The 18,172-nt window shown below is 47.2% G+C and overlaps 1 protein-coding gene across 3 annotated transcripts in view; it reads right to left on the bottom strand.

The window, feature by feature from the left end:
- Nucleotides 1-4,614: 4,614 nt before the first annotated feature.
- Nucleotides 4,615-18,172, bottom strand: part of nxn (nucleoredoxin) — a 202,645-nt gene continuing 189,087 nt past the window's right edge. For all 3 annotated transcript variants that reach the window (XM_060943683.1, XM_060943685.1, XM_060943684.1), the window contains exon 8: nucleotides 4,615-5,553. In XM_060943683.1, the coding sequence (XP_060799666.1) occupies nucleotides 5,371-5,553 (183 nt within the window). In that variant the 3' untranslated portion in view covers nucleotides 4,615-5,370. The remainder of the gene's footprint in view (nucleotides 5,554-18,172) is intronic.

The raw sequence follows: 18,172 nt of genomic DNA, 5'->3' as shown, positions 1-18,172 counted from the left end.
AGTATGTCGCCTAATGTTTTTTTTGTTTCTGAGTTACATGTTCGTTTGAAGGACTTAATGTACAAACTAACATAGTTGCACCCCGTAGTGTTGAAATTGGTAAACACAGTGCATTCAGTGAGGTTTGCACCGCCCTCCTTTTATTTCTGACTCTTCCTGTCACCGTTGCAACCTCTGAGCGCTCATTCGTATGCCCTTCAAATAATGTGCGCAGTATAGGCTATTGATGTTTTATTATGAGCCATGTACAGTATCCTAATGTTTTTTGTTTCTGAGTTACATGTTCGTTTGAAGGACTTGATGTACTAAATAACATAGTTGCACCCGGTAGTGTTGAAATTGGTAAACACCGCAGTTGCGGACATTTTGTAGCCTAAAATGATGTTATGATAAGCTTTAATAAAGGGTCCGGTCATTTGCCCCGCCCCCGGCCCGGCTCTGACTTGTTCCGCCACTGTCACTGATGTCACTGTTTGCGCTGCTTAACGGCATCACATGACGTCCACCCACTTTCGCTAACTCCACCCAATGTGTCCACCCACTTCCAGCCAGCACGGTTCAGCGCGGTTGTAGTCGAAATGCAACTCCAACAGCCCCGCTCAGCTCGACTCGGCACGGCACAGCCGCGTTTGTAGTGGAAAAGCGGCATAACAGTACTAACTAGAGACACCTGGGGAAAATGGACAGAACTATTCTAATGAGATGACTGCAGTGCATTGTGGGAATCCCACAAGTTCAAGGGAGGGAAACATTGAATTTCATATTGTGGTAGTTTTCCAGCATTGTTCAGGTTTGTATGGCAATTTTTAACAGAATTTATAATAGCAGTCAATACACTAACACTTCTAGAATGATGTAGGCCCAGCTTTGTCATGAAAACATGTTTGTGCCATGAATGTGAGTTAGAAGACTAGACTACAACGCACAGGCATCATATACACATCTGCACCCTGGTGACCAGATGATGAACTATTTGTCCATACACTAACAGTCCATACACTAACACCGGGGTCTGTTTGTGTACTGACTATTGTGTTAGTGTATTGACCAATCTGATAGGATGACAGTTTGATGTCTCTCGATCCCTTTTGTCAACCTACTAGTATATAGGCCTATACCTAGTACAGTACATGTATCCTACCAGGATATCTTTAAAGGTTTTCTAATTAGGCCTAGTCAGTTTCTGAGAGTGTCCCCGTCACCAGAAATTCCAAGAACTCTAGGCACATGATGATTCCTACATCTACATGGACCCAACTAGTAAAAAATCGCCCAGATTTGGTGTAGTGATTGGGACATTTATCCAGCGCCTGGTGTAATCATGAATTTGGACATTGTTTGGATTGACTAAAATGTCAAAAGCACGGGCAAATTTAGAAAAGTGAGGAAATGTTAATTAGGCTACTTTATAATTGGTGTCATGAAATGTTGCCTTAGGTTCTTGTATGTTTTGTTCCTAATTTTGTTAACACATGGTTAATGTTGCCATTTTTGAGGTTCAAAAATTAAATCTATTTCTGTTCTGCTCAAATAATCAACTTCGTTGTCTTATTTTTGAACATGTCAGTACACAAACATGCTGTCAGTACACAAACATGCTGTCAGTACACAAACGCTGCACCCTTTTAATACATATTTATTGTTCTATTGTGATAAATATACATTTTCAAATAGAATTATTTATAATAAGGCCCAGATTTGTAATTGGGGTCAATTACATTTTGATTTTGGTCAGAGATTATGGATTTATTAGGCAGTTCAGAGACCTGTTTGTGTACTGACAGAGACAAGGGCAACCTTGACCTTGAAATGACTTTGACCTTGAATTTTGCCATATCGAGCAATAAGAAGATACTTTGATAAAACTCCAAAATTGGCTACCAGAATTCTGCCTTATGAACTTATCAGTTTGCTCAAGGTCCATATCCCAATTTGCAACTATAGTGGAGAACCACCTGTATAATCTGAGGTGGGGTTTACATTAGACCGTATCGGCGGATCATCAGATTAACGTTTTTAAAACGATTCGCGTGCACACAGCAACGCCAATACACGGATACGCTCGGCTCCGCAGGCATCCTGCGCTCCAAATCACTCCGCCCTGAACAGCGAGTGCCCTCTGGAGGGTGCGCACTCCGGCCCTGCGCAGCTCACAGAGCGCGCGAGTGAAGCGCACGAGCAGTGATTCGGGACAAATAGCAGGAAGTGAAAGTCCGCGCTGTTTTTCAGCAGTCGCGTCACATGACCAACGTGGCATGACCAACGCCAGCGAATCAGGAAGGTGGATGTCACAGTGACGTTGTCCAGTGACGACGTCAGCTAGAGCTCAGCACTGCGTTTCCTCGTATCTCAATGTTTACACAGCACCGGATCAGATACGAACTGGGTTGAATACGTGGGCCCTGGCGGATTCAAGTTGTTCTGCCTGTGGAGTCGTTTCCCGGCGTTTTAATGTGAACGGACAGTGCATCCGCGACGAAAACGAGACGGATACGGTCTAATGTAAACACCACCTGAGGAGCTGGTTGTGGTTGCGCAGCACTTCATACGAGAGGAGAATGAAATCGCCGTTGGAATCATAACGCCACAGACTCGGAAGTGGGAGTGCACAAAGCGAGAGCTGTCAATCATGAGCGCATGCAGCGCTCAACTTGGAATGTGTCAGCAGAATGTCAGTCTAAACAATAAACTTACAATAAATGAAGGATCGGTCAGTGGAGAGCTCAGCTACGCTCAGCATGTTTAATTCCCCAAGCCAATGACAGGAACTTTCGTGAGAAATAATGCGAACGTCTGCATCATGCGGGATTTGCAGGCGGGAGCGGGACTGAAAATTCTGCCCCGCGCAGACCTCTATTATAGCATGATGTCATGCATCCCATGATCATTTCACCTGGGGGACGGACACCGTCTTTCCTGTAAGCAAGGTTTAATCTGTCTTCAATATGGTTCATTTTTGCGCTTTTTATGGTGATTCAAATAGAGATAAAAAGGTATTACTGTCTCCCCGCTATCAAGAATCAAAACACACTTCCTGTAGATCGTGTAAAAAAAGATTTAGCAGCGCGAGGTCTCGTGTCTGATCCAGTTTCTGTCGGTGACCCTCTGTTCCAGCTGATCAAGCACACTTTGCATTTCCTCTGTGGAAATGCAGTCTAGTTCCACCTTGTGCTTTCTTTTTAGCATTATTGTGGCGTTTATGTGCTACACAGTGAGGCATACTTATTTAAAAACTGATAAATTCAATAAAATACTTGTAAAGCTATCAAAACTCTGATGTAAACAGAGAATATAAACAGCGGAGTTGCTCCAAGCGACCGCACGTCACCATCTGACATTTTTAAAGAAATTTAATTTTTCTTGAACACTATTTGGGCTCCGAAAACAAAAGTTTGATTTTTGAAATCTGCGACTACTTTTACTTAAAACAGGGTATATACACCAATCTTTGAGTCAATTTACTACCATTTAATACCTTTTTTTACTACCTTCAGATTTTTTTTACAACCACCACGACATCGAATTGCACCAAGTATCAATCAGAAAGATTTTGTGACATGCACATAGATTTTGTCATCCAACACTTACTTACATCATTACCATTATCCAGGAGACTCGGTTGCATATTTCGCAACAGGGCATTAGTTACAGTAACAATGTGAGGTGGGGTGGTGTAAGTCTTGAGTCGGGTCCACGGGTCTGGTCTGCTCGTGCAGCTGCGGTGGTGTGGCCGTTGGTATAGCACTAGCACTAGTGCTAGCTGTCGAGGTGATAGACTGTTGCTGCCCACGACCGCGCATTCCCCTGACGTGTTTCTCCGACTTCATGTGCGACCTGAGCGCATTAGCCCCCATCCAATTAATATTAATGATTTTGAGGCATACTTTACAGTATGCCTGCCTGTCGTTCCTGACGACAGGCCTTATCCAAGCTTGAAAGCTTGGATCCCGGAGCCAGGATCGGGAAAACTTACATTTCCCCATTTCTAAACTTTTTGCCACCCGCTAGAATTCGATGAAGAGATACTGGTTCACTTAGCACTGCTTTCCATCTCCACTTGGACTTAGCTATGCGCACGCAGACGATTTCAGATTTCTATCGACCAATGAATACAATGCATTGATATGACGTCAATATCAAGTTCATATCACACATTCATTTTTGAAGTAGCGGCGCAAGCAAGAAAGGATTTATTTTATTTTGCCTATTTCATCAAAATGAAACCAGTCATTGTCCAAAAGAAAAAAATAATACCTATTCTTTAAAAATAATACCTTTTGACCAAATTTATCACTTTTTAAGGCCATTAAATTTTGCGTTTTTGATTTATCACTTTTTAATACTTTTTAAAACCCCGCGGACACCCTGTAAAATAAGTTTGAGAATAAATCCGCTAGAGGATCCCTTTAAAAACCCCTCGTATAGAAGGTAGAGCATTAATGCTAACTCATTGATGTCAGAAATCAGCGATAAACTCTCACACTCACTCTCAGAACGTACTTCATGATCATTATAAATGTGCACATCACCGTGGTGGGAAAAATGTATGAGAGAAGCGAAATTTTGTTTCTGAAATTGAGGATTGTGTTTAAGACGAGATGAGACGAGACACCAAACGGAGACAGTCAGTTTTAATGGCCAGGACTCAGCAGAAACACGATGAAGGAGAGACAGAAGCTGTACACTAACGAAGGCCTACATTTAGTGTGGAAACTTGCTCAATGCTGTTCTGTGCCTTTAAATTTGGACTGTTTTTATTAAACTGGACCTTCACAGAACATCCACTGAAATGTGACTGAAAATACTGCGTTACATCAAATATCAAGAACTATTAGAGGGAATTTCGGACTCGTGAAGAGCCGACTGCATTAAACTGCTTAACAAAACAAACAACAGCTTGGTGAACTTTTTCTTTACAGCGATCTCATGTTGTCCGTGACACTGTGTCATCATCATCAGCCCCCGTACGGAAACGTGTACTGCGCTCCTCAGAAACGCGCCAGGGTTTTCTTACTGAAAGCGGTATGTGGAGGAGATATAAGCCGTGTCTTATTACTTTTTAATAAAATAAAACGAGAAAATCCATGTGTACTGCAGCTGGAGGGTTTCGGCTACATTCTCACATGTACTTCATAAAAAGATGTTTCTGTTTGTGGCAGAAGTTTTACCATCCAGGCTGTAAATATGCAAGGCACCACAGGAGAGGAAGGAGAACTCCAGGGACAGGACGGGGGTAGTGTTTTGGTTTGTTTAAAAAAAAAAAAAAAGGTCAGTACAAAGTGAAGGATCTCATAGGAGTCTCGCAGGCAGAGTGGAGGGAAATCAGGAAATCACGGGGCTGATGGGAGGGAGACGGAACACTGTCCAGGTTTATATCGGCTCCGGTTTGAGCTTCTCGGCTAGAAAGTCACTGACGAACTGCTCCACTACGGCCGGTGTGATCTCCTCCACGTCTTTGACGTACTTGGCACGGGCTGACATGTCCAGGATGGTGAGCAGTGGCGCCGCCTCAGGCAGGTTGGTGTAATCACGCAGAGAGTCGCTCATGTCATCCTGCAGGAGGGAACATTAGAAACCATCAGGATGGGCTCACATACTAAACATCGCAAGACAGTGCAGAAATTCTGCACTTCTCAAACGTCCGCTCCTACAGTTTAATCACCCTGGAGACACTGCACAGGAATTTAACTGCAGGTCTTTCCTCTTAATGTCTCCGATTCCAAATTAACATTAGTTATAATGTTGGAAAGGCATTCTCTCTCTCGGCTTTCTGTTACAAATATGTTCCCAGTTTTATATAAATCTCTCCATCTGTAATAATATCTATAATTTACTCCAATTTAAGCCTTTTATTTATCTTTAGGGACACACCCCGTCAATCTTTACCCATAGCCCTTTAAATCCCGTATCGATCTGACAAGGCCAGGTCTCTGTTCTCAGACTCCTCATTTCCATAAAGCTCTATTGGGTTTTCTATGCTAAAATCCACCAGTAAAGTCTTCTGATTATGAAGAAAACTGAGCGCTGCTTCTTCTTTTGAAGCAACATTTAGGACTTTGATACGCAACGATCAAAGGAGACTTTGTGGCCAGAACTTTCCAGCATGAAAGGCTCCGCAGTAAGGAGTCACACAGGGCTCGGTGTTCTCCCTCATTACATCCTGCATGGCAGTTAGGAGATGGTTTGCTTTCTTCTCTCTGCCCCCAGCAGGAGAAAACCGGAGGAGGTTTAAAAAAAATCTAATCTAGGATCGAATGTCCTACTGAGCAGAAAAAAAAAGAAGCAACACACTGGGTGTGAGCAGTGTGTGTGGGGGTCATTCTCAAACTGTGTGATAGAACTAGAGAAGAAAACCAAGTCATTGGTTATATTTTAGGCCTTTTGCTGCCTTTTCCTCTGACAAACATCCAGAGCTGTAATTCGAAACCAAAGCTTGTCAAAACTCTATAGACCCCTTTCACATGACGTCACCGCGCCGCGAGATTTTGTTAGGCGCCATATTGGAAGACCAAGTACATGCACTCACAATATAAAACAAAGTACGAGCGAGAGTAAAGTGACACGATGGATGATAATTCGGGTTATGTGAGTACATTACCAGCTGCAGAAAGGGCACGGTATGTGGAGAAACTGGCTGTGATTGATGGGTTTGACCCATATGATAAGACTCGGGGCAAGGGAGAATGGAAACATGAGGACCGGACACCAATTCTGCCATCTGTTTGCTACCCAGACATTGTAAACTATTTGCTGTTTACACCCAGTGCCTACACTCAGTGTTCGAACTATGCCGATATTTTCGGGGGGCCCCTTTTTTTCCCTTGGGGGTGTGTGTGCTTGGGCTTGTCTCGGAGCGCGGATCTCCAAACACATGAGAAGCCTCTCTTACGCACATATCACGCGGACTCCACACCTCCACACACGCATCGCGTCTGAAGTCATAACGCATCAGGGGAAATCGTGTCCGCATTGGCATGTTCAAAAAACAACCTCGCATCAACAATGATACCACACGCAAGAACAAAAAAAAAACAGTCAGGCTACTCAACAACCAACCTGGCAGCAGCGAGCAAGCCCCAAACCATCCTAAATTATTATTATTATTAAATTGTAGAAGTCTGGGAGGCTTGCTCCTCATACAGTTATCAACTTGGGGCCAATTTAGCATGTTTTAAATCTGAATTTCTTGCGTTTGCTTACCTCAAAGTGTCCGCAGATCATGCACAGACAGACTTATCCATTATATCCACAGTTTTTTGCCAAGTCTCACACAGGTTTCTTTCAAGTCTACTGTTGGGCCAATAAATCATAAATAAAACAGCTCAGATGTGTTTGTTTAAGTCGTTTGCCACTCCACTTTATTCTCGTGGGTTCACTTATTTCCCCCTAATCACGAGTTTGCTGGTCTTCCAAAATGGCGCAGGGTCTGTTTACTTCCGGATTCGGGTGACGTCAGTGAAAGGGGTCTATAGCCAAAAGTATGTGGAGATCTGACCATCACCCCCATGTGTGCGTGTTGAACCTCCACTCTTCTGGGAAGGCTTTCCACGAGAGTTTGGAGCATGGCTGTGGGGATTTGTCTTCACTGAGCAATAAGCGCAGTAGTGAGTTCAGGCACATACTTGCCAACTCGACTGATTTTGAGAGGTGAATACCGCCTACCGATTTTAGTTTTCCAAACTAAATCAGTCAACACTGCTGGATTCGCTCTTCTGATCTCGTTTCAGCACAGGAACACAAGTATACAGCGTCAAATAGTCAGGTTAAGTGAAGCCGACAGCCAACGGAACGGCATGATGATGATGATAATGTTGAATCAAAGCTGTATTGCTCTATCGCACCATTCCATTGGTTCTCGTTATAGTTCTAGCCAATCGGTAATGAGCTCACATTGCAACAAATTGCACCAGTGTGTGTAAAAACCAAACACACACTGGTGATTGGGAACAATAAACTTGGGGGGGGGGGGGGATTCACTGACAATGAAGTTCAAGGTGAGTTGGTCATCGGATCGTCTAGCATCAAAGCACTGAGACGAAGTGAGAAGCTCGTCGGTCCGATTTCTCCATTCATTTTCTTCAAATGTGTCCTTCAGAATGCAGCAAAATGCACTATTTTACACCTTTTATTATTTTTTTTCAAAATTCTGATCCACTGATTTTAGCTCTCTGGGGGTCGGCAATTGTGCAGGTACCAGTGTTCTAGTTGGTGTTCCAGTTCATCCCAAAGGTGTTCAGTGGGGTTGAGTTCAGTCAGGGCTCTGTGCAGGACACTCGAGTTCTTCCACTCCAAACTTGGCTAACTACGTCTTCACAGAGCTCGCTTTGTGCACAGCGGCATGGTCATGCTGGGTTTGGCCCCTTAGTTTTCGTGAAGGTTAACTGTAATTCGACAGTAAAGATATTCCACACCATTGTGTGCTTCCAGCTTTGTGGCAACTGTTTGGAGAAGAATTATGTATGGGTTTCATGGTCAGATGTAAACATTCTTTTGGCGATAAAGTAGCCTACACACATCACGTAAAGCCATATGGTGTACAGATTTCACAAAACTAATAATCATAAAAGCAACATTATACAGTGGTGCTTGAAAGTTTGTGAACCCTTTAGAATTTTCTATATTTCTGCATAAATATGACCTAAAACATCATCAGATTTTTACACAAGTCCTAAAAGTAGATAAAGAGAACCCAGTTAAACAAATGAGACAAAAATATTATACTTGGTCATTTATTTATTGAGGAAAATCATCCAATATTACATATCTGTGAGTGGCAAAAGTATGTGAACCTCTAGGATTAGCAGTTAATTTGAAGGTGAAATTAGAGTCAGGTGTTTTCAATCAATGGGATGACAATGAGGTGTGAGTGGGCACCCTGTTTTATTTAAAGAACAGGGATCTATCAAAGTCTGAGCTTCACAACACATGTTTGTGGAAGGGTATCATGGCACGAACAAAGGAGATTTCTGAGGACCTCAGAAAAAGCGTTGTTGATGCTCATCAGGCTGGAAAAGGTTACAAAACCATCTCTAAAGAGTTTGGACTCCACCAATCCACAGTCAGACAGATTGTGTACAAATGGAGGAAATTCAAGACCATTGTTATCCTCCCCAGGAGTGGTCAACCAACAAAGATCACTCCGAGAGCAAGGTGTGTAATAGTCGGCGAGGTCACAAAGGATCTCAGGGTAACTTCTAAGCAACTGAAGGCCTCTCTCACATTGGCTAATGTTAGTGTTCATGAGTCCACCATCAGGAGAACACTGAACAACAATGGTGTGCATGGCAGGGTTGCAAGGAGAAAGCCACTGCTCTCCAAAAAGAACATTGCTGCTCGTCTGCAGTTTGCTAAAGATCACGTGGACAAGCCAGAAGGCTATTGGAAAAATGTTTTGTGGACAGATGAGACCAAAATAGAACTTTTTGGTTTAAATGAGAAGCGTTTTGTTTGGAGAAAGGAAAACACTGCATTCCAGCATAAGAACCTTATCCCATCTGTGAAACATGGTGGTGGTAGTATCATGGTTTGGGGCTGTTTTGCTGCATCTGGGCCAGGACGGCTTGCCATCATTGATGGAACAATGAATTCTGAATTATACCAGCGAATTCTAAAGGAAAATGTCAGGACATCTGTCCATGAACTGAATCTCAAGAGAAGGTGGGTCACGCAGCAAGACAACGACCCTAAGCACACAAGTCATTCTACCAAAGAATGGTTAAAGAAGAATAAAGTTAATGTTTTGGAATGGCCAAGTCAAAGTCCTGACCTTAATCCAATCGAAATGTTGTGGAAGGACCTGAAGTGAGCAGTTCATGTGAGGAAACCCACCAACATCCCAGAGTTGAAGCTGTTCTGTACGGAGGAACGGGCTAAAATTCCTCCAAGCCGGTGTGCAGGACTGATCAACAGTTACCGCAAACGTTTAGTTGCAGTTATTGCTGCACAAGGGGGTCACACCAGATACTGAAAGCAAAGGGTCACATACTTTTGTCACTCACAGATATGTAATATTGGATCATTTTCCTCAATAAATAAATGGCCAAGTGTAATATTTGTGTCTCATTTGTTTAACTGGGTTCTCTTTATCTACTTTTAAGACTTGTGTGAAAATCTGATGATGCTTTAGGTCATATTTATGCAGAAATATAGAAAATTCTAAAGGGTTCACAAACTTTCAAGCACCACTGTACATGCATAGTAGTTCTTAATAAAACTTAATTCTCTCCTTCAGGAACAGAAAGCTGTAAAATTCATAGAAAGCTCTTAATTTCACAACCACACCCAGTCTCCATGTTCACATCACTGAAGAATCTCATCCCCCTCTCGCACATGTGGAAATGGGTATGTTTACAACAGCCACTAGGTGGCAGTAAAATAAAAGCCTGATTAAAAAAAAAAAAAAATTCAGCTTGTCCATTCCAGCTCTTACTTCATTCCAGTGAATCCATGAGCTAGTCCACGTAGCAGTAAATGCATTAAACCACACAATCAGATCTCAGGCATCTGAAAGAACTACTTTACTGTTCTGCTACCTAAAAAGGACAAAAATGTGTGCACAGAGTTGGTGACATGATTTTTTTTTTCTTGTGTGTGTGTGCATGCAAAACTGCTTACAGATGGATCAGGCGCACTTTTGTTTAGACAGCAAAACAAAAGAGCAGCCGGCCTCACTGCTGACCCACAGATTCATTTTCTAACGCTTACAAATCTCTCGGCATGTTTGTTCCAACACCAACAGAAAGACCGGTGGAAAATAATAAGGCCTTGTAGTGGTGATGATTACACACTTCCTGTAATCTGGCAGTGAGAGAAGAAACAGCATCAGGCAGGAGGGAAGCTATGACATTACTCATAATCGCTTCCTTTTCCAGTCCAGATGGAGACTATTGTCTTCTTGGAGGCTGAGTGTAAAACCCTGGAACCTCACGCCACTCGATTACAAATAAAATCAAAGAGGGGAAAAAAGTCCGAAAATCTTCTACAAGCTCTGATAAAGTCAGAAGAGACGATCTAATGCTGAGGCTTGGCAGAAGAGACATGAAATCTGTCTTGGGTTTCCCACCTCCCTGATAGGAGGAGATTACATCTCGCAGACTGACTGCCTGCCTCTCGCTGCTGAGCCATGTCTTCTTTTTCCAAGGCTGCTGTGTGCATGTATAAACTGCTCTTCAGAAATATCGAGCATGCACACTCACTCACACTGCCACGCTGATCGGCACTGTGATCTGTAGCTGCTTAATGTCTCATAACGAGATAAAGGTTTATGGATTTTCTGGATTATGAACAGCCACACCATGGGAAGTTTCTTCTGATACAATCTGATAAACCACACACGACCAACAGAGCAGATCAATGCTGGCTTTAGTATACACACACACACACACACACACAGTATATACACAGATGGGTGACTGATGAAAAGAAAAACCCAACAGAAATCTCTTGGACCATCACGAGTCATCAGACAGCGCTCTCCACCGCCACCATCACCCTGACTGGGGGGGAATGTGTTCTGGCGTTCGTTCCTATACTACAGTTTCAGACACTCGTCGAAGCTCTTCTGGCTTTCGTGCTCTGATTTCGCTTTATATCAGGAGCTTGGACAGTAGCCGTAATTCAAACGATCGTTTTATATTAATGCACTGGTACATTCTGATAATCTTTTGTATCGCAACGATTAACTCGAAGGGGCTTGTCAAACAGATACTCGTATAATTCAAGTCCGACAATTAACAGGTATTTTAACGTTGTTGTTTCTAAACAGCAGTTGATATGGTTAAGTTGTTTAACATCCATCATCATATGGAGTCTCCAGGATGGGATTTGGACACTCTTATCCAGAGCGACGTACAACAGGACGCTGATACCCTCAGCAGCAGGCAGCCCAGGGAGCAGTTGGGGGTTAGGTGCCTTGTTCAAGGGCACTTAAGGCATTCCTGATAGTCCAGGGAATCAAACCAGCAACCTTTTGGCCCCAAAGCTGTACTACAACCTTTAGGCCATGGCTTCTCCAAATACTTAATATTGTCTAGATCTGTCTTGTGCCACCAAAACAGCTCTGACCCATCGAAGCATGGACTTCACAAGACCTCTGAAGGTGTGCTGTGGTATCTGGTACCAAGACGTGAAGTCCTGCAAGTTGTGCCTCTATGGATCGGACTTGTTTGTTCAACACATCCCACAGATGTCCGACTGGACTGAGATCTGTGGAATACAGAGGCCAAGTCAACACCTTGAACGCCTTGTCATATTCCTCAGGTAGGGTGCATTATCCTGCTGAAAGGGGCCACTGCTATTAGAGAATACCGTTGCCATGAAGGGGTGTACTGTACTGTACTTGGTCTGCAGCGATGTTTCGGTAGGTGATACATGTCCAAGTAACATCTACATGAATGCCAGGACCCAAGGTTTCTCAGCAGAACATTGTCCAGAGCATCACACTGCCTTCCACCCCATAGTGCATCCTGGTGCCATCACTTCCCCAGGTAAGTGACGCACAGACACGCGTTGTCTCACCATCAAAATTTGGCCCTTGTCAGAGTAACTCAGATCCTTATGCTTGCACATTTTTCCTGCTTCCAGCACATCAACTTCAAGACCTAACTCTTTTCTTGCTGCCTAATCTATCCCACGCCTTGACAGGTGCCACTGCGATGAGATAACATTATTAGACTGTTCTATAGACTGGTACGCATCCTACAGCTAGACACTAATGATCCCTGAAAACATGGTGTACTAACTGTACTGCATACACTCATACAAACACAAATGTACAAAATGTCTAAGGGCTCGTAACTAAATATTTCTGTAAAGAATCTAATAACGTAAAAATGTTACAATAATTTAGATGGAAAGTGCTAAAATGCTGACTTTTCTAGCAAGTTCTACACCCGCCTGATGAAACAATAATCTAATAACATGTTAATATTGTCTAGGTCTGTCTTGTGCCACCAAAACAGCTCTGACCCATCGAAGCATGGACTTCACAAGACCTCTGAAGGTGTGCTGTGGTATCTGCTACCATGACGTGAAGTCCTGCAAGTTGTGCCTCTATGGATCGGACTTGTTTGTTCAACACATCCCACAGATGTCCGACTGGACTGAGATCTGTGGAATACAGAGGCCACATTACAATTTAAAAATCAAAACCGACTGGGACGCAATACTCACTGTTCTTTCAGACTTACCAAGAAGCTCTTTCATTTCATCAATTCACCGAATTTATTCAATCAAAAGAAATACAAAAAGGACAAGGGGCATCTCTCTCTCTCTCTCTCTCTCTCTCTCTCTCTCACACACACACACACCAGTAGTCCTAACATGCTGCAGCTGGTCTGGGACCTGCAGGCTACACTGTCCCTGTCCACTGTCTCTTCAGTACAGTATAGTTCTATTTCGTTTCTACTGACCGCCAGAGGCGGTGCTTTCAGCACATGGATATCCATCACACGAACGTGCAGGTCGAGTACTAGTAACAACAAAGTCACGTGTGACCTGGGTGACGTCACCCCGTGACCCCGGCATAAAAGACCGGTAAACCCAGGAAGTGACCTCTTACATCTTCTCGCGTTTGCAGGTTGCGAGTTGGATTGAAATTTGGACAAAGCGCTGTGGTAGTTTCGTTACCCGTAGGGTTGGGGCTGTGCTTACGCATCCTCCAAGAAACTGCGCTAAGTCCACCAACTCTTTTCTTCTTGTCGTTATATTCGTATTGATTTATTACTCCGTAAGCTGAGCGCTCTCGCTCGGTGGAGTTAGCTGATTAGCCCTCCGGGGCGGTGTCCTCACCGCTGGAGGCCGGCTTGTTTTCGCTTCAGGTAAGCGGGTTTCATTTATTTAAATTAAAGCGGCGTTCCTCTCGCCGCTGTTTATCAGTTCTGCGGCGCTCGGCGCCTATCCTTGTTAATATTATTAACCACCTTGTTTTCTGTAGCCTCGCCGCCGGCCTGTTCACAGGCCGGCTGTCTTGTGTGTTGTATTCGTATTGATTTATTACTCCGTTAAGCTGAGCGCTCTCGCTCGGTGGAGTTAGCTGATTAGTCCTCCGGGGCGGTGTCCTCACCACTGGAGGCCGGCTTGTCTTCATTCAGGTAAGCGGTTTTCATTCATTTAATTTAAAGCGGTGTTTCTCGCCGCTGTTTATCAGTTCTGTGGCGCACTGCGCCTATCTTTGTTAATATTATTAACCGCCTTATTTTATGTAGCCTTGTCTCCGGCCTGCTCACAGGCCGGCGGTCTTGTGTGTTGTATTGTTTGTTACTCCGTTAAGCTGAGCGCTCTCGCTCGGTGGAGTTAGCTGATTAGTCCTCCGGGGCGGCGTCCTCACCGCTGGAGGCCGGCTTGTCCTCATTCAGGTAAGCGGTTTTCATTTATTTAATTTAAAGCAGTGTTTCTCGCCGCTGTTTATCAGTTCTGTGGCGCACTGCGCCTATCTTTGTTAATATTATTAACCGCCTTATTTCATGTAGCCTTGTCTCCGGCCTGCTCACAGGCCGGCGGTCTTGTGTGTTGTATTCGTATTGTTACTCCGTTAAGCTGAGCGCTCTCGCTCGGTGGAGTTAGCTGACTAGCCCTCCGGGGCGGTGTCCTCGCCGCTGGAGGCTGGCTTGTTGTCGCCCAGGTAAGCGGTTTTCATTCATTTAAACTAAAGCGGCGTTTCTCGCCGCTGTTATCAGTTCTGTGGCGCACGGCGCCTATCCTTGTTAACATTATCAACCGCTTTGCTTTGTGTAGTCTTGTCTCCGGCCTGCTCACGGGCCGGCTGTCTTGTGTGTTGTATTTGTATTGCTGTTACTCCGTTAAGCTGAGCGCTCTCGCTCGGTGGAGCTAGCTGACTAGCCCTCCGAGGCGTATCCTCGCCGCTGAAGGCCGGCTTGCTTTCGTTCAGGTAAGCGGTTTTCATTCATTTAAATTAAAGCGGTGCTTCTCGCCGCTGTTTCAGTGCTGTGGCGCACGGTGCCTATCCTTGTTAATATTCCCGACCACGGGTGTGTTCGCCCGGTCGTTTTTCATTACCGCCTGATTGTTTATTTTGGGCTGCTTACTTGGGGTGTTCTCGCCCTATTTTTTAAGTTCCCTTCTGCCAGCCAGGCGTCATGGACCTCTTCTCTCGCTGCGCCAACTGCTGGTCCCCCTCGAACCGGAGGACGGCCACCGCGAGTGCCCCTCATGCCTGGGTATTGATCACCTGCGGCAGGGGCTGACGGACATGGCCTGCGCAGACTGCATGTGCCTGAGCGTGGCTGCGCGGACCGCCAGGCTGGCTCGGCTGGATTCTCCGTCTGACATCCCCCGGGCCTCGGGGGGACAGGACACGGTGTCGGCTGCAGCAGCGGGGCCCAGCAAGCGCCGTGGGCTCCCCCACACGTCTTCGCTTCTAAGGCGAAAAAGAAGCGCTCGGGCGATTTGGCTCAGAAGGTGGAGGTGATGTCCACCGAGCTGGAGGAGATGAAGGCCCTGCTGGCGAATCTTCAGCCTCCGCCACAGGGGGCAGTGTTCCCGCAGCCACCCCTTCTGCCTGGCAGCCCGACTGTTCACCATCACCACCGCTTCTGTCACCGGCCGTTGATGCACGCGGCCTGGATGAACTGTCGATCCGGGCTTTGGAGAGCTTTGACTGCGGTGGGTCCGATGGTCACGGCTCCACCTCTCCGGCCGGTTCCCAGGCCACCAGCCATGGCACCGTGGCAGCGTCGGAAGGCGGATGCTCATCCATCCAGCCAACGCTGAGGGCTGCATTGGCCCGTCTGGGGTTGGACACGCCCCGGTGGCCCAGCATCAGAGCGCTTTCTTCAGAGGTCCCACATAGCCTTCCTCGTTGTCTGTTCCGCCCTCGGCCTCATACATCGAGGAGTTACAGAGGTGTTGGGCGGACCCTAGATGCCTTCCCACCTCCCTAGTGACTGCAGGGCCCTGGCGGCAATGCAGGACACCCCTACCTATGGCCTCCTGCAGATGCCCAACATTGAGAAGCGGTTTTCATTCATTTAAATTAAAGCGGTGTTTCTCGCCGCTGTTTATCAGTTCTGTAGCGCACGGCGCCATCCTTGTTAATATTCCCGACCACGGGTGTGTTCGCCCGGTCGTTTATTTTTTATTTCCACCTGATAGTTTATTTTGGGCTACTTACTTGGAGCGTTCTCGCCCTATTTAAGTTCCCTTCTGCCAGCCAGGTGTCATGGACCCCCAGACGCTGGAGGGGACGAGCGCGGCATCACGGGAGCTGTGTGACGCGGCTCCAGGCCTTTGCCTACTCGTCGCGGGAACTGGGCCGGCTGATGTCGTATCTCACCCTCGGCCGCCAGCAGATATGGCGGGCACAGTCCCCTCTGGCCGAGCCCGACCGGCGTGTGCTGCACTGTCTCCCTGTTGTCCCCGGGGAGCTGTTTGCCGAAGCCACTCAGCAAGCCCGGGATCGGAGTGCCCAGGTCATCTAGGCGTAACAGCAGTTCGCTGGCCCCGCCAGGCCCACCACCATGGCAATGCTGCCCAGTCCTTCAGGGGGCCCACACCGACTCTGTCTCGGCCACGCACCCGCCAGGAGACCAGACGGGTTGATGACTTTCGCCGCCCCACCACCTCCCGGACCCGCGGTGCCGCCCCCTACACCCAGTCTGCTCCTCGTCGCCCCCATGGTGACCGACGGGGGCGCTCTGGACGGCGCTGACATCAGCGCGCCGGCGGTCGGCCGCTTTTCCAGCGAACAGCTCCAAAGCTGGAGAGCGTTGACCCCTGGGTGCTGGTGACCCTCACCGAGGGTTACCGCATCCAGTTCTGCCGCCGTCCACCACGTTTCATGGGGTCAAACACACCACCGTGAGCCATCCGGGGAAGCCCCTCGTCCCCCGGCAGGAAATCGCCACCCTCCTGGAGAAAGGAGCAGTCTCTCCCGTCGACAGGCAGAGACAGCAAGGTGGGTTCTACTCCAGGTATTTTCTGGTTCCGAAGGACGGCGGTATCCGCCCGATCCTCGACCTGAGGTCCCTCAATTCCCACTTGAGGACCATGAGATTCCGCATGCTGCGTACAGTGGATGTCTTACACCACATCCAGGCGGGCGACTGGTTTGTCACCTTCGACCTGAAAGACGCCTACTTCCATGCTCCCATTGTGCCACACCACAGGCAGTTCCTGCGGTTTGCCTTCGAGGGCCAGGCTTTCGAGTTCAATGTTCTGCCCTTTGGGATATCGCTGGCACCCCGTGTGTTCACCGGGTGTGCGGCAGCGGCACTACTTCAGGCAAGGGGTTTGCGTGTCCTGCCTTACCTGGACGACTGGCTTGTCTGTTCACGGTCAGCAGCTCAGGCCCGCACCAACATTGCGACTGTGCTCTCGCATGTCGTAGAGCTGGGGCTCAGGGTGAATTACAAGAAGAGCTCGCTGGTGCCCAGCCAGGAGACGACTTTCTTGGGCATGCACCTGGATTCGAGGTCGTTGATGGTAACTCCCTCCCAGACCAGGATCCACAACATCCGCCTACTGCTTGGCTGCTTCGGACGGGGTAGGTCACTCGCCCTGAAGACCTTTCAGCGCCTGCTGGGCATGCTTACGGCAGCCTCCTCTCTGGTCCCGCTGGGACTTCTGGACTTACGCCGCTTCAGAGGTGGTTCAACGGTCTCCACCTCCACCCGGTGCTGCACGGGCGCAGCACATCAACGTGCTGGAGCTACGGGCTGTGTTCCTCGGCCTACAGCACTTCCTCCCAGGCCTGACCGGCAGACACGTTCTGGTGCGGACGGACAACGCCACGGTAGTGTACTACATCAACCACCAGGGAGGCACAAAGTCCCTCCAGTGCTTGGAAGTGGCTGGCCAACTTCTGCGGTGGGCCCATCGACATCTCTTGAGCCTGCGTGCCATGTACTTGCCAGGCACTGCCAACAGGGCAGCAGATCTGCTGTCCCGCCGGGACCCCGATCCCGGAGAATGGAGACTCAACCCAGCGGTGGTTCTCGCCATCTGGGAACGTTTTGGCAGGGCAGAGGTGGACCTCTTTGCCTGCCAGGAGTCGACACACTGCCCTCTGTGGTTCAGCCTCCACGGCCCCAGTCCCCTGGGCCAGGATGCGCTGGCGCATGCTTGGCCGAGGCAACTGCTGTATGCCTCCCCCCCTCTGCTGCTGATCGTGCCAACCCTACACAGGGTTGCGATGGACCACCACGGGCTGCTGCTT

This window comes from Neoarius graeffei, chromosome 17, assembly GCF_027579695.1.
Source record: "Neoarius graeffei isolate fNeoGra1 chromosome 17, fNeoGra1.pri, whole genome shotgun sequence".
NCBI lineage: Eukaryota > Metazoa > Chordata > Actinopteri > Siluriformes > Ariidae > Neoarius > Neoarius graeffei.
This window is presented reverse-complemented; position numbering and strand designations above follow the sequence as displayed.